This window comes from Acinonyx jubatus, chromosome E2 (assembly GCF_027475565.1).
Source record: "Acinonyx jubatus isolate Ajub_Pintada_27869175 chromosome E2, VMU_Ajub_asm_v1.0, whole genome shotgun sequence".
Classification (NCBI taxonomy): domain Eukaryota; kingdom Metazoa; phylum Chordata; class Mammalia; order Carnivora; family Felidae; genus Acinonyx; species Acinonyx jubatus.
In genome coordinates, this window is record NC_069396.1 from 41,149,413 (window position 1) to 41,177,389 (window position 27,977).

Below are 27,977 nucleotides of genomic sequence, written 5' to 3' on the forward strand. Positions count from 1 at the left end.
TGGGGAAGGGAGATTTGCTAATCAGCCTGTAGTTAAAAGGTTTTCAATAATATCTCTTATAGTTGTGAATTGTAAAAACCTGCCCTTGAAGGTGGCAGAGGTGGCTGAGAGCAGTGACGGGACATCGGAGGATGACGGAAGTGAGAGTGAATGAGCAGAGTCAGACCCAGAAGGGTGGCCGGAACCGCACAGAGATGGACACACCGTGTGGCTGGGATTTCAGAAAACAAGCCGTCACGGCCAACCTGTCCTTGACTCAAGGATAAATTAGGACCTAGTGTCATCCTGTGCACTGGGATTGGTATTGGTGAGAGATGGGCTGCAGGGGCTCTGGGGGAGGGGGGGTGCGCACTGCTGTCACTTGGGCCCAGCCTCCTCCTGAGCCATCCATCCCACACTGGTCACACGCAGCCCGTCCTAACACTCGCCTTGAATGATGGGGAGCACGGTGTGCATTTGAGGGATGAATTGTACTTTCTGGAGCTAGTCTGTTTGTGTTTTCGTGTAGACCTGTTTGGTACATTGCTAAAAACCTGGTGTCCTGCATAGAAATTGAGGTTTCCAGCTTACAAAGTCATGCTCAGCACTGCCTAACAGAGCTTTCAGCCATGAGCTAGTTGGGATTCAGCAAAACTCGGAGTGAAGCTCTAGGATAGACCAAGGGTAAAAGCGGGGTGGCCTCGGCAACTCCCAGCCGGACCTAGGGCTTTCTAGAGGAAAAGCTACGGCTTCTGAAGAACCACCTGGGCTGCAGAGTCCTGGGCGAACGGGACAGAGGTTTGTCTTTAGTGGAATCTGGAAAGGACCTGTGGGGCCTTAGAGGTGACCCTCAGGACAGCTGGGTGTGAGGAGCCAGGACATTCACGATGCCATCCTGGGGTGGGGTTGCGGCCTGCAGGGTCGCGAGGTTCCCGGAGGAGGGTGTCCTGTCACCACCTGACTGTGGGGGCGCCCCGAGCCTGATGTCTGTGCCAACTGGGAGAGTTAGAAAGGAACAGAATGTGAGCCCCACGCACGGCTTTGCTGTGCCTCGAAGCAGGAAAGAAAAGGGACAGAACATGACTGTCGTGACTGTCCCCAAGATTTTTATTCTTAGTGTACGTCAGAAAGCACAGGTGTCCGCATTTGTGTTTGTCCCAGGTACATAAGCCACCTCTGGAACGATAGGTAAACTCTGTCGTCAGGCTGTCCCGTGAGTAGGTTTGGATCACACTCTGGCTCTCAGTTTCCTCATCTGTAAAATAAGACATTCTGCTCATGGTGTGACCTGCCCTCGCTTCGGGCGTTGCCCCAGCACGCTGCCAGGCAGGGGCCTCTGTTCCGTGCAGTGCCTCGGTGATGAGGTCAGACCCCTGCCCGCTGCGGGGAGCGCACCCTTGCTGCTGCCGTGACTCCCGTGGGTTGACCGGCAGGTGTCACGTGGACACATGGGGTACAGTGGTGATTGTCCTTTTTCTTCACTAAATTGTGCAGGCTCTTCAGGAAGTAGGAAGTCCTGGTCTTTGCTGGCAAAGGTTTTGTAATGTCCTCAGCAGGTGTCGGTTTCTGTAAATAGAACTTTTGCTCCCACTGGGGGAGCCTTTGGACTGGTGGCCGGGCCTCCTGAGCTGCACTGGCTTTTCTTGTGATTGTTGGCCACCCGCCGTTGATGCTCGCTTATAATCACTCTCTTTTGTAAAACGTAGCCCATAATAAGAGCAAGTAAGAGAGCTGCATAAATGGAGGGGGGTGGATTCTGGTTCTCTCGTGTCGTTCACAGACAGCCAAAGGGAAATGGTGGGGGAGCAGGGCTGTAGGTTTCAATCTTGCCTTCTTTTTTCAGACATTGAAATGTACTACCTGAAGTCCTGGATAACATTCTGTAGGATGTAGGCACCGACTTGTGAAGTGTAAACAATGACCAGTTGTTTTTGTTCTATTAATACATATTGATTTCATGTTTGGGGAAGATTTCCGAAATGCAAAGTGAAAGTGCTTTTGTCTCTATGCTTCTAAAATTGCTCTCATACTTAGTCGTGGTGTGAATATTTTTTGTAGTATATCAATAAAATTGCAGCGTTTTCACAGAAATGCCATTTTACGTTTTTTTAGACAGTGTTTTCCCTGAGTGCCGAATGCAAACTAGAATTTTATTCATCACCCTTTCTGGTTTGACCATAGTGTCTGTGAGGGCTGAGGTGGGGCCTGTCCTGGGCACCAGGCTGCGGATGGTTCTGGATGGTCTGTCTTGCAGTGGGGGCCTCGACATTCAGCCTGGGATAGACCTGCCTCGGACACGGGGGTGCGGTACTTCTGGGAGCGGCGAGGGTGGGCAGTAAAACATCTGTACTTCAGTGTGTTAAAAATCTGTTTCGATCAGAGCAAAACGTGTGTGTATTTTTACACACCTTATTGGTCCCTGGTTTAAAGAGTGCCCTTTATCTAAGTAGATGTGATGTGCCTCCCCCCGCTGAAGCGTCACAGTCGTAAGGTGGTAGTTTTCACTGAGCCCTTGGCTGGCCGCCAGCCTTCAGTTAGGTTGCATCTTCACTGCTAACTTCGGCAAACGCCTGTCCGTTCTCTCTAGAACCCCCACCCAGAGAACTGATGCTATGGAAACATAACAGCGTTATGAACACCTGAATACGTGTTTTTTTTTTTTTTCCTTGGGGAAGACACCAGGTAGAAATAACCACAAATACCGCTTACACAAATAAATCCGTCGCAGCTTGGACTTGGCTCCGGGAGGCCGGGCTTGCTACTCTGGAGCTTCCTCTGGCGGCACGACCTCCATCAGCATCTGAAGGTGCATGGTGACGGGCTCTGGAGCAAAAGCCAGTCAACAAGTGCGGTCAGAGGGGCGCAGAAATCTGGCTCCCGCCCCCTGGGGCCGTGTCCTCTGTTCGAGCTGCGCTCAGGGGTCAGGGGCCCGAGGGGCTCAGAACCATCCTGGGAGCCACAGTGGCTCTGTGGAGGTAAGTTACTTCCCGGAAAAGCATTGGGAACCTGCTATTTTATTGCCACCAAACACCGTCCTCTACAGGGAAGATCTGCAGGACTCGTGTGTACATATTTAACTACCACTGACCAAGAGTTGAATATGTGGCTGGAAGGCACCGGGCCTGCATCTTGCCTAAAATCCAGATAGTTTCTTCTTTCCACCTCCTCAAGCCCAGCTTCCTACCAGTTTTTACAGGGAGCGGGTGGAGTAAGTTTTCTAAAGCTCAGAGGTAAGCCCTGCTTTGTCCCTGTAGGTTGTAAGTCGTCCTGGCTAGATTCTCTGTCAGGATGATCAGATCTGAATTCATGCTCCAAGGCCTGGGGAAAACGGCTGTCCTCACAGTAACCACCGGACTTTCCTGTCTCTAGTCGTGTGCCTGCAGCCCTCTCTCAGCTTCGGGCTTCGATCAGAGGAAAGAGGTTGTGCGGTGGGGGGAGCTGCTTCCGGAAAGGAAAATGTCCCCGGTAGAAACAATAAAGCCGAATTTTGGGTTTGGTTTCACTTTGTTAACATGAAACAGATTTGCTCTTGCTGTAACACCTATGTCAGGTTTCCCAGGTGAGGCAGTGCCCGGGCTGGGGAGCGGCCCCTGGAAAGTCCAGGGTCAACCTCACCGCCTCGCAGTTGGGTTTTGCTTTCGTACCTCGTACGTCTCCCCGAGTCGCACGTACGGAAGTAAAACCAGATAGGAGTGCCTGCAGGGACGGCTGTGCTTCCCTGCTTTCCTGCTCGGACAAGCTGAGGGAGAAGGGGCCTGTTTTCGTCACATCTACTCTATGGATACTAGGTGGCTGTTGCATAGACCCGGAGTGAAACTGCACAGCCCAATTCCCGCCTTCTAGAAACAGTACAGGGAGCGGGGGACCGAGAAAGGGCTGTCAGAGGACCCTTGACAGGCGAGGGTGCTGGGGGCTGGCTCCCTGTGGTTGAATCTGCAGCACAGGATGTGACGCTGTGAGTGTCCCCCCCCCCCCCCCGGGTGCGCTGTACGCAGAGGCCCCTTGATGTACTTGGTACCACAACTTTGTTTTTCCAAAGTGAAAGTGGTTAACGTAGCTACGCTTCCTAACAATTGCCCTAAAGCAGCTGAGGGGCCAGGATGGCTGAGTGGTGAGAGCTGTGGCTCTGGCATTGGAAGGCTCAGGCCCTCGTCCCGACTCTGTCACGTTCTGGGTGTCTCGGGGGTGCTGCTGAGCCTCAGATGGTGTCTGTGTATCAGACGAAAGAAAGTGGGGCTCTGGAGGTTGGATGCACAACGATGTGAATACACTTATCCGTACTGAAGCCTACACTTAAAAACCGTTAGGATGGTCAGTGTTGTGTGTACTTTACGGTGGAAAATAAGAAAAGCAGATGGTGATGTCCCTTCCTGTTAACAGTAATTGAAGGGGACAAGGGACGAGGCCACGGGTGGACCCCAGAGGTGTCACACTGAGAGGATGAAATTTGCTAGCTGCCTGAGATCCTGCGACAAGAAAGTCAGTAGGACCAGGACAGGTGAGGTGCGGGACGCTGTGCCTGTCTGCGCCTCGCCAACAGCACGACAGTCCCCGTGTTGGTACTTACTTAAGATTTTCTGAGCCCATCCAAACTTATAGTGGACAAAAAGGAAGTAAAATATAAGGCCGCTCAGTATAAATAACACACAGTAGAGATATTCCCACGCGGGTTCGCTGATGATTGGGGCCAAAACCAAAAACACGGAGACAAGAGTCACCAAGATGGGGATGAAAATGGGCACCTGCAGGCGAGACAACATGGAGTCATGATTTGACCACGTGCACTCCTGTCCTTCCCGAAAGTTTTCATTCAAAACAAAACACTGAGTGGGAAAGAATGTAATGAACTCTGTGTGCCCCTCCTCCAATTTCAGTAATTTTAATTCCTCCCCCTCCCCCTCCCCCTCCCGCCTCTCCCTGAAAGTTCCCTGCATGCTGGTAGTTGGGTCTGGAGGCAAGAATACTTGGTCGTTGGAACGCAGCGCTTCCTTTCCTAAACCCATCATGAGGCCCTTAATGTCTCATTGTCCCACTTCTGAATCGCCAGGGTCAGTCAGTGGCTTCAGGGGCAGGAGAGGAAGCCAGTGCCACTGGGTCTGGATTCCTCCATTTCTCCAGGGAACGGTTTTCTTTTAGTAGGAAATGGCGTTTAGAAACCATAATCTGGGGGGTTGGAGTACTCCTTGTTCTTTTACAGAGACCGAACATACTTTTTTTTTTCAAGAAAGGGAAAAATTCACAAGTTCACACTGCTATTTCCAATTCAAAGGTAAGATTTCATTTTTTCCTTACTTTAGACTTTTTCTTAACGCTTCTGAAAATCTTGTTTCTTAAATGGCTTTAGCATAGTTGCTTGCTTTGTCCTACAACGTGCCTGTAACTGTACCAGTCCTATCTTCAGACCACTACTGTAAGTGGTGCTATGAAGTGTAAGATGTCCTGTAGTTCTTTTTAACCTCAGAGTATAACCCACAGGGAGATTCATTCAAAATACCACACTTAGTTTTCCTCCGGGTGCTTTTGTCATTTACTTGTCACAGAGTAAGGTTTCTTTATTTGTTTTCAGTTTTGAGGGATTTTTTTTCCCTTCTAAATTTTAAAATATTATAACTTAATGAAATAAGCCATACAGAGAAAGACAGACACCATATGTTTTCACTTTTATGTGGATCCTGAGAAACTTAACAGAAACCCATGGGGCAGGGGAAGGAAAAAAAAAAAAAAGAGGTTAGAGTGGGAGAGAGCCAAAGCATAAGAGACTCTTAAAAACTGAGAACAAACTGAGGGTTGATGGGGGGTGGGAGGGAAGGGAGGGTTGGTGTTGGGTACTAAAGAGGGCATTTTTTGGGATGAGCACTGGGTGTTGTATGGAAACCACTTTGACAATAAATTTCATAAAAAAAACATAACTTAAAATTCCTTACCAGTTTTGCTTTATTCTTTCTTTCTTTTTTTTTTTTTTTTAAGATTTTAAGTAAGCTCTACACCCAATGTGAGGCTTGAACTCATGACCCCAAGATCGGGAGTCGCATGCTCCACTGACTGAGTCAGCCGGGTGCCCCTGACCTATTTCTTTTTGAAAATAAATACACACACATAGAAGTGCAACCATACATGCACATGTTCATCTTCCACTGCCCCCAGATAAAAGATACCAAACATATAAACGATAGTTTTGCACTTTGCTTTTTTCTTTTCTTTTTTTTGAAGTTTACTTATTTATTTTGAGAGAGAGAGTGTGAGTGGAGGAGGGGCAAAGAGGGGGAGAGCGAGAATCCCAAGCAGCCTCCGTGATGCCAACACAGAGCCCGACACGTAGCTCGAAATCACGAACTGTGAGATCGTGACCTGAGACTCACCCAGGGGGCGCCTGGGTGGCTCAGTCGGCTGAGCATCCAACTTCAGCTCAAGTCGTGATCTCGAGGTTCGTTGAGTACGAGCGCCGCGTGGGGCCCTGCACTGACAGCTCAGAGCCTGGAGCCTGCTTCAGGTTGTGTATCTCCCTTTCTCTCTGCCCCTCCCCTGCTTGTGCTCGGTGTGTGTCTCTCTCTCTCAAAAATAAATAAAAATAAGCGACTGAGCCACCCAGGCGCCCCAGCACTTGGCTTTTTTTCTATTAATATGTTGCAGAGATAGGGCCACAGTAATACCATAGTAATACCTAGTAAAAAAATATCCGTTTTTTACTGCTGCATACCACTCTGGTTCGTGGAGGTGTCAAAATCTAATCAACCGGTCTCCCACTGATTGACTCCTGGGTTGTGCTGAACCTTTTGCCGCAGTAAGTAATCTTGTGTATATTTCATATTTTTGCCCATTTCACCTTGGGGTAGATTACTTCAAAATGGGGTGTCCGGGTGAAAAGGTAAGTGCAAATGTGCTACACCACTTGTATGCCGGCAGCCGGGTGCGAGCGGGCTGCTCCCCGAGGAGTGTGGCCAGAGTGTGGGGTGTCTGCCCGACTGATGGGCAACCAGAGCTGTGGTCTGCATTCTCTTACTGGCGGGAGGTGGAGCTGGTTGGGGTTCGTTTGCTTCATCTTTAAGTATCATTGTAGGTGCTCTCTGAACTGTCTTTTCGTATCTGGTGTTTGTTGATATGTTTTGTCCATTTCAGATGTGGGTGATTCCCGTCCCAATCGTAGGAACTCTTTAAATTAAGGGTATTAGCCCCCTTTCTTTTTGTGATATCAGTGCAGGTATTTTCCCCATCTGCTACGTATACGTGTTTTAAAATTCCCTCTTTTTTTTTCAATGCATACATTTTTATTTTGTTTGGGTTTTGTTTGTCCATTTTTCCCTTTTCATTTCTGGATTTTGAGTCCTAGGAAAGATTTCGCCCATTCTTGGATGACAAAGCAATTTCCATAATTTAGATTTTCTTCATGCATAGGCACCATCATGTTTAAATTTTAGAACCTTTATATTTCAATATCCTCTTCTCTGTTTTGCTGGCTGTTCATCTTGCTTCTTCAGTGTGACCTTTGTAATCAACTCCTCTAACTCTAGAAAAAAGATCTGATATATCATGGCCTCATTAAATGTCTAAGGGGCGCCTGGATGGCTCATTCGGTTGAGTGTCTGACTTTGGCTCAGGTCATGATCTTGCTTGCTTCCACGGGCTCGAGCCCCACATGGGACTCTTGCGCTGACAGCTCGGAGCCTGAAGCCTGCTTCAGATTCTGTGTCTCCCTCTCTCTCTGCCCCTCCTCTGCTAGCACTCTGTCTCTCTTGTCTCTCAAAATGTTAAAAAAAATTTTTTTAATGTCTACATTAAAAAACAGTGACATCTTTAGGATACTGATTTTTCCTAACTCAGAACACATGTGAATTTTCCTTTGTTGAGGTGACCTTTTCCGTCTTTCAGAAGAGGCCTCCCCTCTGCGGTTACGACTAGGCACTCGCGAATTAATGTGTTTGGGGGAATGAAGTGCACTCATGATCTTTTAAGTGGATGCCATTTGTATAAAAAGGCTATTGATTTCAGTGTGTTTATTTTACGTCTCATTACTTGACCATATTTCCGTGTAGTTTTTTCTTTAATCCTTTTGGATTTTCCAGAGGCACGATGTGGTGTCTTGGGAAGGAGGAAGTCCGACACTTTAGAAAGGCTTTCCTAGCTCTGCCACTCCGAGTTGCCTTCTCGTCTCATTGCCTTGTTACTGTCTTCAAACCGAGCTAAATGACCGCAGACATGGAAGGCGCCTGTGCCTCACTTCAGTGGGGACCTCTGTAGTGTCTGTCACCTTCTCAATTAAAACAGCTGTTAGCATTTTGCCGAAGGGGTGTGTGTGTGTGTGTTCATGCTAAGGAAATAGTAATAAATTCCTGTTTTTTATCAGTAATGCATATTGAATCATATCTGGTGAAATCCGTGAGAGGTGATTGTAGGGTTTTCCTCCATAGGTATATTAATATGATGAATTCTATCTACCCATGAACTAAATCCATATTTGATTTTGTTTAAATCTAAGATTTGTTTATTTTGAGAGAGAGAGCGAGAAAGCATGAGCACCAGCAGTGTAGGGGCAGAGGAAGAGAGGGAGAGACTCCCAAGCAGGCGCTATGCTGCCAGTGCAAAGCCAGACACGGGGCTCAGTCTCACGAGCTGTGAGACCACGACCTGAGATGAAATCAAGAGTTGGACACTCAACCGACTGAGCCACCCTCCCCCCTTTTAATGTTTATGTATTTTGGGAGAGAGTAGATTTTCTGATCTTTAGCTGTTCTTGCACAGACATGACTTAGTCATGATATGCTATCTTTAAAAAAAAAATTTTTTTTTAACGTTTATTATTGAGAGACAGAGCATGAGCAGGGGAGGGGCAGAGAGGAGGAGACACAGAATCTGAAGTGGGCTCCAGGTTCTGAGCTGTCAGCACAGTGCCCAACGCGGAGCTCAAACTCACAAACCGCGAGATGATGACCTGAGCCGAAGTCAGATGCTTAACCGACTAAGCCACCCAGGCGCCTCATGATATATTATCTTTTTAACGTAATTCTGTTCTATTTGTTAAAGTTTTATTTAAGAATTTTAGGGATGCCTGTTGGTTAAGTGCCCGCCTTCAGCTCAGGTCACGACCTGACCCTCGTGGTTCATGGGTTCGAGCCCCGCATCGGGCTCTGTGCTGACAGCTCAGAGCCCGGAGCCTGCTTCGGATTCTGTGTCTCCCTCTCTCTCTGCCCTTCCCCCGCTCACACTCTGTCTCTGTCTCTCAAAAATGAATTGACATTAAAAAAAATTTTTTTTAAGATTTTAAGTAATCTCTATACCCAACATGGGGCTTGAATTTACAATCCCAAGATCAAGAGTGCAGGCTGTACTGACAGAGCCAGCCAGGTGCCCCTGTGGGTAACCTTTTAAAAAAATGAGGGCACAAACACACAAATAAGAAACAAAAATGGGGAAATAATCTCCAGAACATGGGAATTTTTTTTTAATCATAAAACAAATTTGTACAACTCAGTGTAAATAAATTCAACGAAATGGACAATTTTCTAGGAAAATGTAAAGTTACTAAAACTAACCCCATCAGAATCAGAATTCTCAGGGAAATTCCAAAAACCAGATAATCCAATTAAAAATCTTAAAGTCTTTCATATTTATTCATTCCTTCTACATTCTCAGTTTTCTTTGTTGTTCCTTCTCTTGCTTTTTGAGTTGCCTGTTTTCATGTTTATTGTTGTATTAAATGCAACGAAACTTTCTCAGAGCACCGATCCTAAGATTATGTCTTATTTTTATTGTCATTTTTAGGAAATTGTGTACTTTCATTTCCTATTTCCTGTTGGGTTGAAAAGTTTAATTTTTAAAGATTACTTTCCTGTGTCATTGCATTACAGAGAATGTGGTTTGCCCTTACTTCTAATTTTTTCAAGGTTTTCTTTGTGGCATCAAAGACTGTCAGTTTTCAGCCCTGTCCCATATGCACTTGAAAAGGTGTGTTTGCTATTTTGGGGCCTCACAGTCTGATATGGTCTCTGACATCTGCCTTGTTCTGCTGTTTAGGGCTTGTCACTTGTACCAGTGCGATGTCTGAGTCTGTCCGGGACTTAAGGGAGACGCGTGAAAAATGTGTTTTAATGTTTGTTTATTTTTAGGAGAGAGCATGAGCAAGGGAGGGGCGGAGAGAGAGGGAGACAGAGACTCTGAAGCAGGCTCCAGGCTCCAAGCTGTCAGCCCGGAGCTCAAACCCCCAAGCTGTGAGATCACACTTGGCTGAAGTCAGACGCTTAACTGACTGAGCCACCCAGGCGTCCCTGAAGGGAGCCACTTTAAAGTCTCCTGTTAGGGTGTGTGTCTGTGTCTAGCTGTACTTTCTGAGGTTGCTGCTTCATGAAAATGACTACCGTGTGATCTGGTGACTAGGTTTTTATACCTGTGATCTCTTTATTGTGGATTTTAGCCTTCAGCATCACTGAAGCACTTAGCATTACGAAGGACACTGAAGTGTGCTTTGGGCCTTGGTGCCTGTTTGCTGAGATCACAAATCTTGTTGTCTGTGTGTTTTCATTTGCTTGGTATTTCTTTGCTGATATCCTTTTAATTTTTTCACAGTTTTGTAAACCTGCCTGAGAAATCTTTTTTTTTTTTAATGTTTATGTATTTTTAGAGAGAAAAGGCGAGCAGGGGAGGGGGGGGGGGTAGAGAACATCCCAAGCAGGCTCCGCACTGTCAGCACAGAGCCCGACTCGGATCTTGATCTCGGGAACCGTGAGATCAGGACCTGAGCCAGAATCAAGAGCTGGCCCCTGACTAAGCCACACAGGCGCTCTCTGAAAAGTCTTTTTCTTTTAATGGTTGATTTAAACTCATGTAAACTGAATAGATTAGCTTATTCATGTAACTGACAGGTTTGGGCTCCACATTGTTTTATATTCCTTTATGCAGACTGCTACTTACTGTCAGTTTTCCACCCTTGAAGAGTGACATTCTGTGGGAAAACTCTCACCTGAGGCCTGTTTCTCTTATTTTAAACGGGGGAAAAATACCACACGTATCACAGGAAATGCCAGATGCCCAACCAGTGTCCTCAAATGTAACTAAAACACAGCAAATGCATATAAACACATGCATTACACCAGGAAGTAAACTGCTTTAAAAGTGATTCCTGGTGACCAACCAGTGAATCTGGTTGTTAACAAGTGGTTACCGTTCACACAGTAACACGGTCTCCCAGCACCTGAGGGCACGTGACTCTCACTTTTCACTGTGTGAACACACGATTCTGACTTGTGTTGGATTTGGAGCGCAATTTGAAACTTTGCTCACACGTCTTGAAAACATCGTATTACATTTTGGGACTTAAATATTAATTTTCCCACATAACTAGCAGCTGGAAATGGGACTATTAAGAGATTTATAGATTCTAGAAAGTTTGGGGGTGTTAAAAACTTGTAATAAGCAAAAAAAACAAGAGTAACAGCAAACAACCCTAATACGCCTCCTACCAAGAAAATGTTAACCAGGAAGATATTCTGATTTGTTTCAAGTCTTTCTAGAGAGGGTCTTTTACAATATGGTCTGTGTGTGTGTGTGTGTGTGTGTTTATTTTGGATATAACTTTTGGGATCTATAAATGCTGTTTTTGTTCCGAGAGTTACCATTATAAATAGAAGATATCACACCGTACCCTCCTTACAATCTCTTTGTTCCATAGTGTCTATAATAAGCAGTAATGGAATTAGCTAGGGATTCTTCTCTTTCCTCCCCACGTCTAATTCCAGATGGCACCCCGGGGCAGTCTTGTTGGCGTGCTTTCCTTACCCGGCACGCTTTCTCTTCCATCTTGCATCAAATTGTCAGGGCTTGATATTAGCATCCCTCTTTTGTCTCCCTGTCTGCCGTCACTGAGTCCAGTTCTGGGCCACAAACTTTTTGGTTCCTGAAGCTCGTTCTCTAGGTGGTTCCTCCCAAAGGTCTCATGCAACAGTCCATGCCTTGAGGTGTTTCATATTGGTAACTTTATTCTTCGAGGTCAGTTTGGATATAAAATCTTTGGCTAATATTTTCTCTCTTTGAACGCCATAAATTGGTTGCTCCACTGTCTCGGGATATGAAGTGTTGCCGATGAGAATTTTGGTGCCCGTATTAATTTCTTTCCTTTGTAAGTGGACTGGGGTGGGGGGAGGAAAGAGGAGGGGGAGTGGACACCCACAGCATGATCTTCTAGAGCTGCAGAGTTCAATCAGAATACATTTCCCGGTTGCCCCTTCTAGTTCTGAGTCGATAAGTGATGTCATACGACTTCTGGTATGCTGATTCCAATCCCTTCCTCTCTCGGTCCCCCTTCTATTTTTCTGACCCTAATACACGTTCCTTGAATTACAGTTCTTAAGAATCCTGTTGCTTGGGGCACCTGGGTGGCTCAGTCGGTTAAGCATCCGCCTTTGGCTCAGGTCATGATCCCACAGTTTGTGAGTCTGAGCCCCCATCAGGCTCCCTGCTGTCAGCACAGAGTCCGCTTCAGATTCTCTGTCTCCCCCTCTCTCTGCCCCTCCCCCACTCTATTGTGTGCCCTCTCTCAAAAATAAATCTAAAACAAATTTTAAAAAAGAATTCTGTTGCTTTTATTTCATTCATCAGGGACTCCAACTGTACGTGTGTGTTAGATTCTTTTTCCCCTACCTCCTTTGTTATTTTCTGTCAAATACCTTTCGTTTGAGGGATTTTGTACAGATGAAAAATCTGTTCCACCAGCAGACAGCCTCTGCTTTGCTGACCTGCCCGTTGCTCTCTTGTGCTATAGTCAATAAACTTCAATCTCCTTAAAAAAAAAAAAAAATCTGTTCTACCATCATGATTTTGCTTGCCAGGTGACCCGATGGAAGTGGAAATGCCAAATTCCATGTCTCCGCTGACTTCAGAGACTTGGCCACAGGCAAGCTTCAGTGCCAGAAAGACCACCAGGCACACTTCTGAAACAACATCCTAAAGCTAAAGACATGATCCTGTTCTTGTCCTAGTTACTTAAGTCCTCAGCTTTCCTACCTTTTTTTTTTTTAAGAAGTTTTTTTTTTTAACTTTTTTTCTTTTTTTGAGAGCACAAGTTGGGGGGGAGGGCAGACAGAGGCTCTGAGCTGTCAGCACAGGGCCCGATGTGGGGCTCGAACCCACGAACTGTGAGATTGTGACCTGAGCCGAAGTTGGACACTTCACCGACCGAGCCACCCAGGTGCTGCCCCCCCCCAACCTTTTTCTTATATCTGCATTTGCTCTTATAAGAATTCAATCGTATTGTTGTTTCCAAAGCAAAACAAAAAGCCCCTAACATAAGCAAAGCAAAATAAATTCTTCTTAGACCCACCTCGGGGAGCTGTGCAGGGAGGGAGCCCCAGACAGTTCGCATATGTGGACTATTAGTGGCTGCCTGCACAGGAATGGGTCTGGGGCCAGAAATCAGGAGCAAACTCCACTCCGGTTGGAAATAGAGAGCATGCCCCTAGATTTTAAAGTGTAGTTACCTCTAATCCGTTTCAAGAAATCAAAGCCACTTGTGACATTTGAGGCAACGAAACTTACCTTGATAGGCCTTTCCAGGTCTTTCTTTGTAAACCTCATGACAACCAATCCCAGAATCGTCAGGCCATAAAACAGCCATGCAGCAAAACTGAAGTAATTGACCAATGAGTTTATGTCACCAGGGATGATATAAATAGTTGCTATGATGCCCTAGTGGAAAGAAGAGTGAATTCTTCGGTCACTTGTACATAAAAACGTGGTCCCTGTCACTTCACAGGAGGCTAAGGAAGCCGTGCTTCCTGTGGATGGAAAGGTCTGCATGACAGAAACCTACATATCCCATATAGGTGGGGTTAAACTAGTCTTTGGCTGTGATGGGTGTTCTCCCCGAGGCCTGATGGAAAGAACTCGGTGAAGTTGCAGTTTCAAGCGGGGGGAGAACAAAACACACATGTTTATCACACCAGATTTTTAAAAAAATTTTTTTTCTTGATAAGATTTTACTTTTCTGAGTGATCTCTATTCCCACTGTGGAGCTTGAACTCACAACTCCCAGATCAAGAGCCACAGGCTCTACCAGCTGAGCCAGCCAGGCACCTCTCCAGTGTTCTGATACGTTTTCCCACTGGGAAGTCTTTGCCAGGGGAAAGGGCCGGGGGCTGCAACACAGCCTTAGTCTGACCCCGCCCTGCCTTCGGCTGTGTGGCCTAGGCTTTGTGATTTGGGCCCTCTCCTCATCTTCAAAGCGTGTAGGCTTATGGAGAGCAATGTTCTCCATAAGAGGTGGAAGGAGTCTGGCCCCGAGGCTGGGCTTGGATGGTCCATAGAGACCATAGGTACTAGAGACAGTTGCACAGGACCAGGGACTGTCCCCTACTGAGAAACTCCAATCAGAAGATGTCAGAGGGCTTCCTCTACTGCTCAACGATGCCATGCCGTCTAAATTCCTGGGTCATAACAAGAAGCAGTTACCAGGAACCTCATTAAATGCCTTATTCTCCTTCCCTGTAAGCTAGTGGGCTTTGGTATAGTTTGCTAGCAGGGATCCAGACATACAAATGTACCTGTAAGACTCACGGAGGGTACAAGGTTGGAAGAGTCCAACAGCGTCTCCTGGATCAACTCAGAAGGAGGAGCAGGCGTTGGGTAACTTGTTTCATATACCTGTTTCATGCTGAGGACTAACGGAACCTGGGCCTTTGGAAAACCACTGGGCTTAGCAATACTGATTTACTTCAGGGCCCCTCTGTCTTTAAGGGGGTGTTTTCATGGCGGAATTCATACTTACATAAAAGATGATGGCAGGGGCTGGAGTCAGGCGCCTGACGCTGATGTAGGAGAGCACTTTAAGCATGTGGCCTTCCCGGCCCGCCACGTACACAAGTCTGGAAAAGTGATAATACGGCACCCGTGGATGGGCGTGCAGACTGTCGTGCCATCACCGGGCTTCACTACCAAGGCCACGGAGAAAGGGACTGAATCGGAACCTGGTGCTGTCAGTGGGAGTCGGTCTCTAGGGGTGAGTCAGTTTGGGGGAAGTAGGTGAAGCGGTTAAATGCTCCTGAGAGCAATGCATCCTGGTACCGTGGGTCACATGAATGGGGAAGAGCAGGGGGCTGCCCTGGGGGGAGACTCGACCTGCTCTGTGTCCTCAAAAGTTAGGCAAGAAGCAAATGGAAAAACCAGTCTAGGGGCAGTGGACCCCGGTGCTCAGAGCACCCGACAGAAGCAAACACAGGGGAGCCTGGCACTCCCTAAATCCAAGCTGTACAGAATTTCCATATTTCAAAACCTGAACCAAAACACGTTAAGGGTGGGTCAGCAGACTGCAAACAAGTAGCTTAGACTCCCCGCCCCCAAGAACTCCTGGTGATTCAGTAATCTGAAAGATGAGGTTTAAAATGTTGAAAAAAGGGGAAATGCCAAAAATTTCTAAAAAATACAAAATTACCATAATTTAAGAATCAACAACTGATATACGAGGTGCCAGTGAAAAAAATAAATTAGAAACCAGATCTGAGTTACGAAGTGTAGAGAAATGGAAAATGCAGACAGGAAATTAAGAAACAGGAAGAAGCCCAAATATATTAAACGGGGTAAGGCAAACTCAAAGAAGGGCAGAGAGCTTTCATGGAATTGAAAAACAACTTTCAAATTAAATCCAGCTCTAGACAAAAAAAAAAAAAAAAAAAAAACATACCCAGATACAAATATTATAGTGGAAGGAAAAAATTTTTTTAAGCTTCCAAATTTAAAAGATTAGCTACAAAGTTAGGACACGCAAAATCATAACAGACGTGGAATGAGAATCTTTTCGGCGATGAGGGAAATTGGTTTTCGGATTCCTGTGCTGTGTAGCTAAACTACCATTCAAGGCGACTGACTTAGTAAGTACATGTGTAGGTAAACAATAACTACGGCACATTTTCTGCTCTCCGTTCCTCATTGGAAACTATTCAGAAGTCTACTCCAACAAACAAACAGGGACTGAACTCAGAAGGAGTTGACTGAAGAAGCAACGTTAAGGAAACAGCAGTAAAACACGATGGTATGTATGTGAGTGACGAGGGAGACAAAGGCAAGAGAAACGTAGCTGCAATGAAATCTCCTTACAGCTTGCAGCCCACTGATACACACCACCGATAGAAACGTGCAGAGTGTGACCTTCCTCAAGGAACTCGTGGCTGCCTTAGTGCCTTCACGTTGATGTTCGATTAAAGACTAAAAGTAACCTTATCTTAACAGCAGCTAGCCCCTCAAGGTCCTGAAAGCCTTGCTTCCAAATTCCTTCGAAACTTGCTTAAAAGTATATAATCAGTCACTCTCACAACCCCAGTGCAGCTCTTTCTGCCTTGGGTCCTGTCCCCGTGCTTTAATAAAATCACCTTTTTGCACCAAACGCGTTTCAAGAATTCTTTCTCAGCCATTTGCTCACGAACCCCATCATAAGTATTGGATTTTTAATTTTTGTCCTGCACATGGCAGGTTGACAGACGAGGTGTAGCTCACCTACTGGACGATGTGAAAGGGAGAGCCCTCGCGGGAGAGGGGAGAGAACAGAGAGGCTAGTAGACTCTTAGGTGTTCGAGTTCAATTTGCTGGGTAATTGCTAAAAGAATAGAAATACAACTTCCACCTCAGCAGAAGAAAAAAATGACATTTGATGGATAATCAGAATATGATTTTTTTTTAAAGCCAGAAAACCCCACGATATTTGGAGATTAGTCCCACTGCAATAGTAATCACGTCAACTGTGACCAGAGGCCGCTGGCCTGGCCTGAGATGCCCCCGGGGGGCTTGTTGAAAGAGACAAGCCAGAGCCCGCCGTCGCCGCTGAGTGTGGAAGATACAAGGGTTGGGGGATGTGTTACCAAAACCAGCATCCTAAAGGTTGCAGTGACCGCAGTATCAGTATTGGACAATACAGAACGTAAGGCAAAAAGAGTTTTCTCTGAAAACGGAAGCCGTCTACCCAGAAACTACAAAAAACAGGAGCCCTTGAGAGAGAAGGCCAAACTTGACAAATCCCCAGAGAGCAGAAGATTCGAACAGTCAAGGCACAAGCTTGATGATATAAAAAATCGAGACGGCGGGAACACAATACACCTTATTTTGCAGACCCTGGGAAGCATTTATAAAAACTGCAGTAAGCCGCTTAAAGCTTCCGAAGAAGTGAGGTCATAAAGATCCCACACTCTGACAACAATACGATAAAATCGCAAGTCAGGAATACAAAGGCCAAAGGGCCCTGTCTATTAAAAGTACATATTTGAACTTTGAAAACGACATAAACAGGGCGTCGGATTAGTTCCCAGAACAAGCCAGTGAACCTGGGATTAAAGGAGTCGCCAGATGGAAGGAGACAGACAGGTGGCGCTGTGACCTCACGCTGTAAACCCCTCCGTGCTTACAGCCCTCCGTAAATTCCAAGTGCTCAGAACGCAAGCAGGACTTTTGGAACCGGAGACCATCATTGCAAGTGTGGCTGGAAGGCTGAGCAGGCAAGGAGGAGTGGAGCACTGACATGGGAGCACTGGTTCTCCCCAGTGTTGTGTGGCCGGAGCTGGGAAGCGTCTGCACGCGGTGATAGCCCAGGACAGGGCCCATGGGTGATATGGAGTGAACCCGGCATGCTGGGCATAGCGGTATCATTCAAACCAGTAGGGGAAAGGACGGACTATCAACAGGATCTGGGACAACAGGTAGAGGTTGGGGGCGGGGGGAGGAGTGAGATTTATGCCTCATATCAAAATACATTCCAGATTGATCAAAGAGCTAAAGTAAAATACTGGAAGAAAACACGGGTAGGTGTTATTGAAAGGCGAAAAGTTTGTCTATGTGAGATAGGAAACTCAGAAACCAGGAAGCAAAAATCTTAGATTTGACCCCACAATAAATTCTCTCCAACAGAATTCAATACAGCACAAGTCCCAGGCCACCCCCAAGCTGCACAGGCACATGAATGATACAGAATTAACTCAAAATGGATCATAAACCTAAATGTGAGGGCTACGCCTATAGAATATAGAACTTCTAGGGTAAAACAAAAGAAAAAAATCTTTGTGACTTTGGCTTGCGCAAAGGCTCTTAGATATGGCAACAAAAGCGTGACACATGAACGGTGACAAACTGGGCTTTGTCAAAGTTAAAAACGTGCATTTCAAAAACACCATTAAGAAAGAGAAGTTGGGGAGCCTGGGTGGATCAGTGGGTTAAGCATTGGACTTTTGATTTCAGCTCAGGTTATGATCCCACAGTTTGTGAGATCAAACCTTCCATAGGGCTCTGTGCTGACAGTGCGGACGGAGCCTGCTTGGGGTTCTCCCTCTCTCTCCCTCTGCCCCTGCCTCTCCCCAGCTCATGTGCATGGGTGTGTGCACGCACTCTCTCTCTCTCTCTCTCTCTCTCTCTCAAAATAAACATTAAAAAAAAAATGACAAGCCACAGACTGGGAGAAAATATGTGTAAGTCAGATACCTGATAAAGGACTTGTATCCATAATATATAAAGAATTCTTACAACTCGATAAGATGACAAATGGCCCAATTTAAAAAGTGTACAAAAGGGGCACCTGAGTGGCTCGGTTAGTTAAGCGTCTGACATCAGCTCAGGTCATGATCTCACGGTTTGTGGGTTTGAGCCCCATGTCGGGCTCTGTGCTGACAGCTCAGAGCCTGGAGCCTGCCCTCAGATTCTGTGTCTCCCTCTCTCTCTGCCCCTTCCCCACTCACAATCTGTCACTGTCTCTCTCAAAAATAAACAAACATTGAAAACATAAAAAATAAAAATTGGACAAAAGATTTGAATAGATATTTCATCAGAAGATACATGAATGGCTAATCACATAAAAAGATGCTCAGTATCATTAGTAATTAAGGAAATGCAGTTAAAACCACAATGACATAATATCCACTAAAAAGACTGTAATTAAAAAGACAACACCAAGTGTTAGTGAGGATGTAGAGAAACTGGAATGCTCACGTATTGCTAATAGAAATTAAAATGAAACAACCAACTTGGAAAACAGTTAAGCCATTTCTGTAAAAGCTGATCGCAGATCTACTACATGAGCCCACAGTTCTAGTCCTGGGAATCTAAGAGAAACGAAAACATATGTCCACACAAACCCATGTGTGAATTCATAGCAGCACTGTTCATGATAGCCCAGACTCGAAGCAATGCAAACCTCCATCTACCCGTGAATGGATAAACAAACTGTGGTATATCCAGACAGTGGCATAGGATTCAGCAGGTGAAAGGAACGAGCAGGTATATGCTATGCCATGGATGAGCCTCAAAACTAATATGCTGAGTGAGAGAAAGCCAGAGGCAAATGGCATATTGTATCACTCCATTTAAGTGAACTGTCTAGAAAATGCAAAGTTATAGACACAGGGGCGGGTCAGTGGTAGTCTAGGGCTGGAGGTGGGAGCAGGGATTAACGGTAATTAGGCTGGAGTGAACTTTTGGTGTGATGGAAATGTTCTAGAATTGAACTGTGAGGACATTTGCACAGCTTAATAAATGTACTAAAATCATTGAATTGTGTAATTACAAAGTGAGTTTATGGGATTTAAACCTCAGTAGAGCTACTGAAATTATGTTTCTCAATATTAGCAGCAAACTCTCAGAAACTGAAAAAAAGTTTTTAAATACCATTTACAAGAGCGCAAAAAAATGAAATATTTTGAGGTGAATCTGAAAGAATATATGCAAAAGCCACATACTCTCAAAACTACTCAAAAACTATTGAAACAACTGTATTTGAAAAAAATTGAGACCTAAATAAAGGGAGCGGGTCCTTGCCCCTAGATTAAGAAAAATCAATACCATTAAAATGGCGGCCGTCTCCAAACTGATCTGCAGGTTCCACGCAGCCCTGATCAAAGTCCTTGAGGGCCTTTTTGTAGAAATTAACAAGTAGATTCTAAAATTCCTATAGGAATGCAAAGAATCCAGAAGAGCCGAACGCTTTTGAAGAACGAATGTTGCTGGACCAGCACAACCCGTGCTTTGACGGCGGCTTCAGAAGAAAGGTTTTGTGGCATAGAGTGTGTAAGCACAGAAACTTTGGCGATTCCACTCTCAGGAAATCTATCCATTCAGAACACTGGACACTGGGGCAGAGACGTGTTCCAGAATGTTCCCTGCGTCAGTGTTTGTGACCACCACCCCCGCTCAGCCCATGAGCCGAGGTTAAGTCGTGCCACATCGCAAAATGGAATACAACACCGCTGTTAACTGTCTCTAGGCCAGGAGGGTTCAGGAGGGTCCAGGGGATTGGCAGGGGCTGGTGAGCTATGCCTGCTTGTGTGGATACAGTTTGGGCAGAACGGAACCCCAGCTCTTAGCCTTCGAGCTACACTGGCAGAGTTGAGTAGTGACAAAGGTGGCCTGAAAGCCTAAGCTGGGACTACCTGATCTAGGTTATGTGTATGTTCACATGGGAAGATGTTCAAGAAATATTTTTAGGTGAAAGACGGGGCGAGGTGAAAAGTTGCCCCAGCGTGCCTGTCACCCTGTGTCCCCAAACTGCCTGGTGAAGTTGGCAACATTGCTCCCCGCCGACAAGGAAGCCAGGGCCTCGCTTCAGTGGGGCCACCGGGTCCAGCGCCAGTGTGCAAGCTCGGCCAAGCTTTTTGCTCCCTTTCTAGGACTTTGGGTTTTCTTTTCTCTTTTTTTCTTTTTTTTTTTTTAGGCTTCTACTCAAATTCCAGTTAGACTTTGTGTTTTCTGTTATGCCATGATGTGTTAGCCTGGCAGAGCCCTAAGGACTTTCACCCTGGGTCTTGTTTTCCTCAAGTGTGGAATGGGCCCTGCTGCCACTGCCACCACCCCCCCCCCCACTGCCCCAGGGTGAGTGCTGGGGTCCCCTACCTGCCTGCCGTAAAGCAAGTCCCGTTGGCGGCACCGATGGTGGAAAAGGCCACGAACAGCGGAACCACCCAAGAGGCCGGGTAGAGAACGCGGTCGCCGAACGTCTGCAGAGAGAAGCAGAGGAGTCCTGAGGTCTCGCACAGCCCCCAGGAGCCATGGGTCCCAAGGAAGCTGCTGGGCTCTCCCCGGGGGGCCCAGGCCCCCACCCCTGGGTGGGCACTGGCTCTGAATCCCTCCGGGAGAGGAGAAAGTAGAGAACCTCTCCAGAAGAAAACGACTTATTCTTCCCCACCCCCACCTCCTGAACTGTAGCAGAGCTGATGATACTCCATCCTTGGCCCTCCGTCTGTCGTGTTCATGTTTTCTGGGTGATCTCCGGGGCTACACGTTCCCGGTAACCTACATCCCTTAGAAATGCCTGCCAAGGGGGCGCCTGGGTGGCTCAGTCGGTTAAGCGTCCGACTTCAGCTCAGGTCACGATCTCGCGGTCCGTGAGTTCGAGCCCCGCGTCGGGCTCTGGGCTGATGGCTCGGAGCCTGGAGCCTGTTTCCGATTCTGTGTCTCCCTCTCTCTCTGCCCCTCCCCCGTTCATGCTCTGTCTCTCTCTGTCTCAAAAATAAATAAACGTTAAAAAAATTAAAAAAAAAATGCCTGCCAAGGTTGGGATGGGAGGAGACTTGTTTTGCCCTCCCAGGACTCTGTTAGAACACGGTCTTTCCCCTTCCTGGTGCACAGGTGGTGCCACAAGGTTGTCATGAAAGGTTGGCTGGCAACTGGGTGCATGCTAGCCCTTTGATCTCACTCCAGTGCCCTTCTGCGCATCCCCTCGCTCTATCAAATCTGTGGACCAAGGCCCAGACTTTGCAGAGAATAACTGCGCAGAGCCTTGATCAACTTCTGCCGGATTCCCCTGTCAGGAAGTTATCCTGAATAGAACGCTGTGTAAACTGTATGGAGTCAGCTCTTTGTTTTGGGATGCTTCACTGTCCCCCACCGTCTAACACTGAGTAACAGAAGTCTCCTCTCCACTCCTCCCTGTCCTAATTCTTCGTCCCAGTTTCCTTCCAACACCGTGGCCCCTCACCAAAGTCAAGGGGTCAAGGAATTGACCGCCTTGCTCAGCACGACCCTGTCCTCCCTGCACCTCAGCCACCTGTCCTAGTGGTCAGTGACCTCATCATAACCAAGATGGCGTCTGCTCCCTGTCTCCTGTTTCCAGTTCATTTCCTGTCCCACCCCAGCTCCACAAGGCTTCAAGCATGTGGGGCCCTCCCCACCTTTTCTGCGGACCTTCACACCCATCCCCCTTGTCATCGAGACCCTCCTTGACCAGCTTAACTTGCAGTCTGTTGTTCTGATTCCCTCCTTCCGTCCCTCCCTTGCGCTTTCTCACGCACATGTGTGTCTGTCAAAACCCCAACCCCGGGGAAATCCGGCCCTGCTCCACCCGCCCTCAGTGCGTGTGCCCAGGTCACAGACAGAAGCTTCCACCTGCCCGCGGCCTTCCATGGCATTGGGTCTTTGCTGCTGTCCCTAACAGCTATCCCTCCCTCTGCCCATGTCCTAGACGATTATTTCCCTCATCTCGAGCGGGTATCTCAGCTTCCCACAGACCCCAGCACCCTCCCCACAGATTCCGGGTCCTCACCACGGCCACCGCCTGGGACTGCAGGAGCTCGGTAGGAGTCATCACGGTGAAGTAGGAAACGTTCATGAGGATATAGCAGCCTGTCACCAGTGGGATCCCGATGATGATGGCCAAGGGCAGGTTTCTGGGGGGGGCGGGGGGAGGGGCAGGGACCCAGGGTCAAACAGAGCATCCCGTGACAGCCTCACAAGACTGTTGTCTCTGTCCAGTCCTTTCTTCCCACCCACCCAGCTGCCCGTCCACTTCTCCCTGCGGTGGGCGGGGGTCACTGCTGCCTCCGGAGGCCCACCCACAAGCAGGGGCTGTGGGACGTGACATTTTCAAATGAGCAAGAACCCTCCCACTCTCAGACTCCAGGGTGGGGAGGTCGAACTGTTCATAAAGCAAAATAAGCCCAGGATAAAGTTGGGGTTCATTCATCCTCTCTGCTACGATTCCACTTTGCCACAGCAAAACCGAGCTCTGACGAGCGGATATACATGAGCTTATAAGGAACAATTTGCAGTATGGAAGGGGTCCACTTGGTGCTTGGGGAAGGGAAACGTGCTTGCTGGCCCACCGTCTCCCGCCTGACTCAGTTCTGCTACCTGAAAGGGTTTCTAAGTTCTTCCGTGATGTAATTGAGTTGATTCCTAGAGAAAGAAAAGGCACACAAGTAACATAACTTCAACTTTCTTTGCTAAGGTTGTGAAACACAAAGCAAAGGTTGGCCTCATTGAAGACCCTCCACCACAGAGAAAATTCTCCTGCAGGAATCCAGGATAATGTCATTTGGAGAAAGCCCCATGATGGTGGGGCTCCCAACGTCTGCACGTCTGTCAGTGATAAGTCTTCGCCCTCTGTGGGAATCATGGAAGTTTTCAAGAATTATTGGGGAGGCACGAGTCCCCAGGCTGCTTTGAAAAACTGTTAGTGTCACTGTCTGGAAGGAGAATGAAATCTGCTTTGCACGAGGGAAGGAGCAGCGTCCTGGGGGGCCACGCTTCTTCCTCACGGAACATAAACGGAATCTCGTCGACTACACCTAGCATTTCCCAGGGTGCAATGGAAGTGCCTCTGAGAACTGGTGCCTCATTGAGTGCCTGGGCAGCTCTGACGGCCTCCAATTCGGCTGAGCCTGTCTGTGTCCAGTGAAGCTTCTAGCTCAGGCCTGCTGCGGGGCTGGGAAAGGGTTCGGGGTTTCAGCGTCTGTGGGGTCCGAGGAGAACAGAAGCGGGGGGGTGGGTGCTGAACCAAATGGAGACGTGGAGGTGAACTTTAGGGTCCCCCCCGCAAGCCCGAGGAAGGGAAGGTCCTTGCCTTCCTTGGTTTCAGCATCGTACCTGAGAAATCCCAACCAGATGGGGGGCACCTTACCATCCATCGTACGCCCAGAGTCCATTATAAAATGCCAGACTGATGGCTCCCACAGACAGTTTTGTGCCCTCAAAAGAATTCTCAAAATTCCTTGTGTTCCCTGTAATTAAGTCAGACAGTGGATTGTGGGTGTCAGAGGACCACACTGGGATCCTGCCTCATCTCCGTGGGACAGAAGGACAGGAATTGTGGCCTCAGGTTATCAGACAGACTCTGAAAAGCAGAGAAACCACAGATGTTTCCTGCTGAACTCCTGCCAGGCTTTCTGAGACACAGGCCTCAGAGCACAACCTCCGAGTGGCACCCACCCTCCCCTCCAGCCGCCGGTCACCTTGGGCCAGGAGGACCAGCCCGCTGATGATGATGATGGCCACGATCACCAGCTTGGCCCCCGTGAACACGTTCTGGACGTAGCTCCCCAGCCGCACGCTCAGCGAGTTCACCGTGGTGATGAGCACTGGAAGGGGCCAGAGTGGGGTCGATGTCGTGCGTCCCTGGGCTCAACACCTCCCTCCTTTCCCGGGGGCCTGAGAGGGTCTCCTGCCCCCGATCCTGTCCTCTCCACTGCCTCATTCATCAGGTGTGCCCGGCGAGGACCCCTGAGTCCCACGACATGGAGAAGCAGCCAGTCCCCAGGTGAGTGCTGCCTTGAGGGACGATCGCCCACCGCCAGGGCTTTGGGCCCCCACCAGACCCTGCCCTGCTTCTCGCCAGTGCCTCCAGGCCCACCGGCCTTCTTCTGGGCATGGTGGAGCCAAGGCCTGCCTCCCCACGTCCCCTGTGCCGGGTCTTTCCTGACCCCAGCCCGGAGCGTCACACTCGGGTACTCACAGATGGCAGCGGCAGCCAGGCATTTCACGACAACCGGAGGGGGATTGCAGCCCGAATAGAAAGGCGCACAGACGTACTCCGAAAAGCTGAGGCAGATGATGGCAAAGGATGTGGGCTTTATGACGAACAGGCTGGTCCAGGAGAAGAGGTAGGCAGGGATGGGCCCGAAGGCCTCCATCAGGTAAGGGTACTCGCCCCCTGACTTGGTGATCATTGTGCCAAGCTCTGCAAAGCACAGGGCACCTGGAACACAGAGAGGGGGTCCCCTCAGGCCCCTGGTGAGGAGTGGCCCTGGTCACCCCCTCCCTCTGGGCCACGCCCACGCGGGCCACCATGGCCCTCTCCGCAGACCGCCCTGAGTTCTGGCCATTGCTCATTCCAGAGCAGCCCAATTTACACCTGGTTGCCCGCGGGCGTCGAAAGGAACCCCTGGCAACAGCAAGGCCAGGACACAGATTGTGCTCACACAGCCCGCGCCCACCTTCCACAGGGAGAGCTCGCCAGGGAGGGGCGTCTTTGTTACCCAGTGTTGCGAGGACCCCACAGGCCGCCCATATGATGAGACAGGGCCCCACGGTTTCCGTGTTGCTGAGCACAGACTTGGGGGAGATGAAGATCCCAGAGCCGATGATGGTGCCCACGATGATGCAGATGCCGCTGAGCAGGCCCACCTTGGATGTGGGGGAGGGGGAGCATTAGTGCCACCACCCAGGACGCCACGCGGCCCGAGACAGCAGCCCTCAGCCCTCTCCCCCCTCCCCTCCCTCAGTGCAGCCGGCGCAGCCCAGGTGAAGGCGCTTCTGGCCTGTGCTGTTGCAGCAAAACACCAGGCTTCACTTACATCAGGTCCATGCATCCTCACCACGGCCTCATGACCCCATTTGACAGAGGAGAAAATAGAGGCACAGAAAGGTCACGTGACTGTCCAGGGATATACAGCCAGAGTGGGTAGACCCGGCTCAGGTTCCAGTCTCCCAACCTCTACTCTTATTGACAAAGGGGCCCAGACGGTGAAGGCTGATTTAGCAAACAGTGAAATCAGGGCTGGGGGTCCTGACCAGGGGCCCTGGCCTCTCGGGAGCAGAGGTGGGGACAGGTGGGAGAAACCCAGGCCTCTAGGCGCAGAAACATCTGGGGGCTGTGAACTTTCTCTGATGCCGTTTTGCAGGGTATGAGCTTCCTAGCGACAAGCCCTGCTTTGGACACGTCCCGTGGAATCCTATTCCTATGAAATTTAAGAACAGGTAAAACTAACCTATGGGAATAGAAACTCAGGGCTGGGGTGGGGAGTCCACCTGGAAAGGGACAAGAGGGAGCTTTCTAGGGTGAGGGGTTTGTCAATACCCATCAGACTGAACACTGAAGATCTGCACATCATGTACGGAATTACGCGGGTTGAGTCCAGTGAACGCGGAAGCCCCCGGCCGTGGTTTGCCAGCAAGGGTCACACGCAGTTGGGGAGGGGCCCGGGAGCAGGGTCAGCTCCTGTGCTGGCCTCGGGGCCGGGGTGCACTAGCGGGTTGGTCTCGGCTTTTCTCCTCTAATGGCCCATGTGGCTGACCAGCCCAGAGGCCCTCAGCGTTCACCCCGAAGCTGCCTGAGTTTAGGAATGACTTGAGGACCACCTGGAATTAGTTCTGTGCTGTTCGGTGGGCAGGAACATGCATTAGCCACTCCTAGGGACCCCAGCTCCCAGGCCAACCCACAGTCAAGTGGTGCTGTCCCCCAAATCCCTCCTCCATCCCCTCTGCCATCAGGCATGGGAGCTCTTGGAGGCTCCGCCCAGAGCTCAGGCCACTAGTTGGGCCCTCAAAGCCATTCTGATCTTGTTCTGGAACTCTCCTTCCTCATCCTGTGAGTTTGAAGCTGTCCTTCCACACCCATCCACCTGCATCGAGCTCCGCTCTGTCTCCACTCCCCCCTCCCCACAAAGCTCCCCTTCCCTGCAGCAAAATTGCCAGCCCCATGTGACACTGACCCCCTCTAGGGCGCAGGCACCTCCGATTCCAGCCATTACTACATACATTCCGTCTCAGAGGGCTCATCCATGTCAGACCCACGTTACACGCACCATCCCTGTTAGACTCACTAAAGCGGAATGAGTTTCCCATCACTGAAGGAATATGAGGGACACACAAGGGGCAGATTCTTGGTAAAGACACTATAGAGGGGATCCCAACATCAGAAGGTCCTGTTTGACCACCCCACCCCCCACCCTGAGGCCATCGGTCTGGGCAAACACCAGCCCCTCCAGGTACTCGCCAGGTACACAGAAGCACATGCGTTAACCTCGCAAAAAAATGCTAAGTTCACTGGCCAGAGGGAGAGAGGTACGTCCAAAGAACTGCTCACTTAGAGATGTGCTTTACAACGCGGATCAGCAGGGACTTTACCGGGGCCCCTTCTTGCTGCCCTTGACCTGGGAAGGGCCGGTGCCCAGGGACCAAGCTTACCTCCTTCTGGAGACTCGTGGTCTTGGGTTCCTTACTCTGGATACTCCGGATGGACTTCTCATCTTCTCTCCGATTCCTCAGGCTTGTCTCCTCCATGTTCCCCTCCTGCCAATTCTAGGACAGATGCAAGGAGGGCATGGGCCTCGACTCAGCAGATGCTGTAGTGGACAGGATGCAGACACGGGCTCAGCGAGGGCTCTCCTTCGCAGCCCTCCCGGCCCGTGGGGCCTGACTCCAAAAGCAGATGAGTAGCTACTGTTTTAGGGTAGACTTGCTCAGTCCCAGGGTTAACACCCCATCCTGACTGCTGTTGACGCTGCAGGGAAGGGGGGTCCCGGGCTCTTTTCCAAGGCCCCCCGCCCCCACCAGTCAGCTCCTGCTCGTCAGCAAAGATGCATTCAAAAGTCATTCCACCTCCAGCTTCTTTTTTCCAAAAGTAAAAAGAAGTATTTTAGAACATACTGGAATACACTCAGTGGCATCAATGGCGAGGAATGACCGCTTTCCTCGTAGTTGTTGCCCAAGAGTAGAGGCGCCTGGGGCAGGCCAAGGGGATGCTTTTCATTGAGTGAGACCGCGCATGGAATGCTGAGGAGATTCGGCTCGAGGCTCACTAGCTGGCAGTCATTTCCTGTCCCCTTTCTCCAAATAAAGTCCCTCTCAGCCTCTGGCCAGGAGAGTAGGGAACCTTCCCATTGCCCTTCGGGCCTTACCTTCCTGACCTCGCAGAGTCCAGGAGCCGCCCAGCGAGGCTGGCGGCTGCGTCTGCACTGTCGCGCCCTAGGAATGGCCATGTCTTGTGCCCAGGAGTGGAGGAAGCCAGAAGGTACAGAGGTCAACGAAGGTAATTATTAAACACCTTTTTTTTTTTT

At 48.9% G+C, this 27,977-nt stretch overlaps 2 protein-coding genes and 1 long non-coding RNA gene across 9 annotated transcripts in view; 1 reads left to right on the plus strand and 2 right to left on the minus strand.

The window, feature by feature from the left end:
* The window catches only part of TDRD12 (tudor domain containing 12), a 71,544-nt gene extending 69,474 nt beyond the window's left edge, over window positions 1-2,070 (plus strand). For both annotated transcript variants that reach the window (XM_027044581.2, XM_053211394.1), the window contains one exon: window positions 63-2,070. In XM_027044581.2, coding sequence (XP_026900382.1) covers window positions 63-154 — 92 coding nt within the window. In that variant the 3' untranslated portion in view covers window positions 155-2,070. The remainder of the gene's footprint in view (window positions 1-62) is intronic.
* SLC7A9 (solute carrier family 7 member 9) lies at window positions 930-27,962 on the minus strand. Of its 6 annotated transcripts, none has more exons than XM_027044589.2 (14): window positions 27,819-27,920; window positions 27,106-27,263; window positions 25,176-25,323; window positions 24,653-24,895; window positions 24,153-24,278; window positions 23,822-23,921; window positions 23,053-23,097; window positions 22,466-22,589; window positions 20,818-20,921; window positions 14,729-14,825; window positions 13,501-13,650; window positions 4,547-4,721; window positions 2,689-2,802; window positions 1,064-1,234 (listed from the first exon to the last, which is right to left on the minus strand). In XM_027044589.2, exons 2-13 carry the CDS (start codon window positions 27,199-27,201, stop codon window positions 2,738-2,740), a joined length of 1,473 nt encoding a protein of 490 aa, XP_026900390.1. In that variant the 5' UTR covers window positions 27,202-27,263; window positions 27,819-27,920; the 3' UTR covers window positions 1,064-1,234; window positions 2,689-2,737. The 6 variants fall into 6 exon arrangements, with proteins under 6 accessions (XP_026900386.1, XP_026900387.1, XP_026900391.1 ...); XM_027044588.2 differs by having other exon boundaries at window positions 1,064-2,346; XM_053211395.1 differs by having other exon boundaries at window positions 1,064-2,589.
* Window positions 8,470-9,799, minus strand: LOC128313332 (uncharacterized). The gene is made up of 2 exons (XR_008293913.1): window positions 9,178-9,799; window positions 8,470-8,876 (listed from the first exon to the last, which is right to left on the minus strand). It is a non-coding gene; the product is annotated as an uncharacterized LOC128313332 (long non-coding RNA).
* Window positions 27,963-27,977: the final 15 nt, after the last annotated feature.

Excerpts from the sequence above, each read along its gene's own strand:
- SLC7A9 (XM_027044585.2), bottom strand. The coding sequence starts at position 27,201 with ATGGAGGAGACAAGCCTGAGGAATCGGAGAGAAGATGAGAAGTCCATC. Across the intron at positions 24,279-24,652 it reads CCTGGCTGCCGCTGCCATCT|TGCTCATCACCACGGTGAAC; the intron begins GTGAGTACCCGA and ends GGCCCCTTCCAG. Across the intron at positions 20,922-22,465 it reads AGTCCCAGGCGGTGGCCGTG|ACGTTCGGCGACCGCGTTCT; the intron begins GTGAGGACCCGG and ends TTCTCTCTGCAG.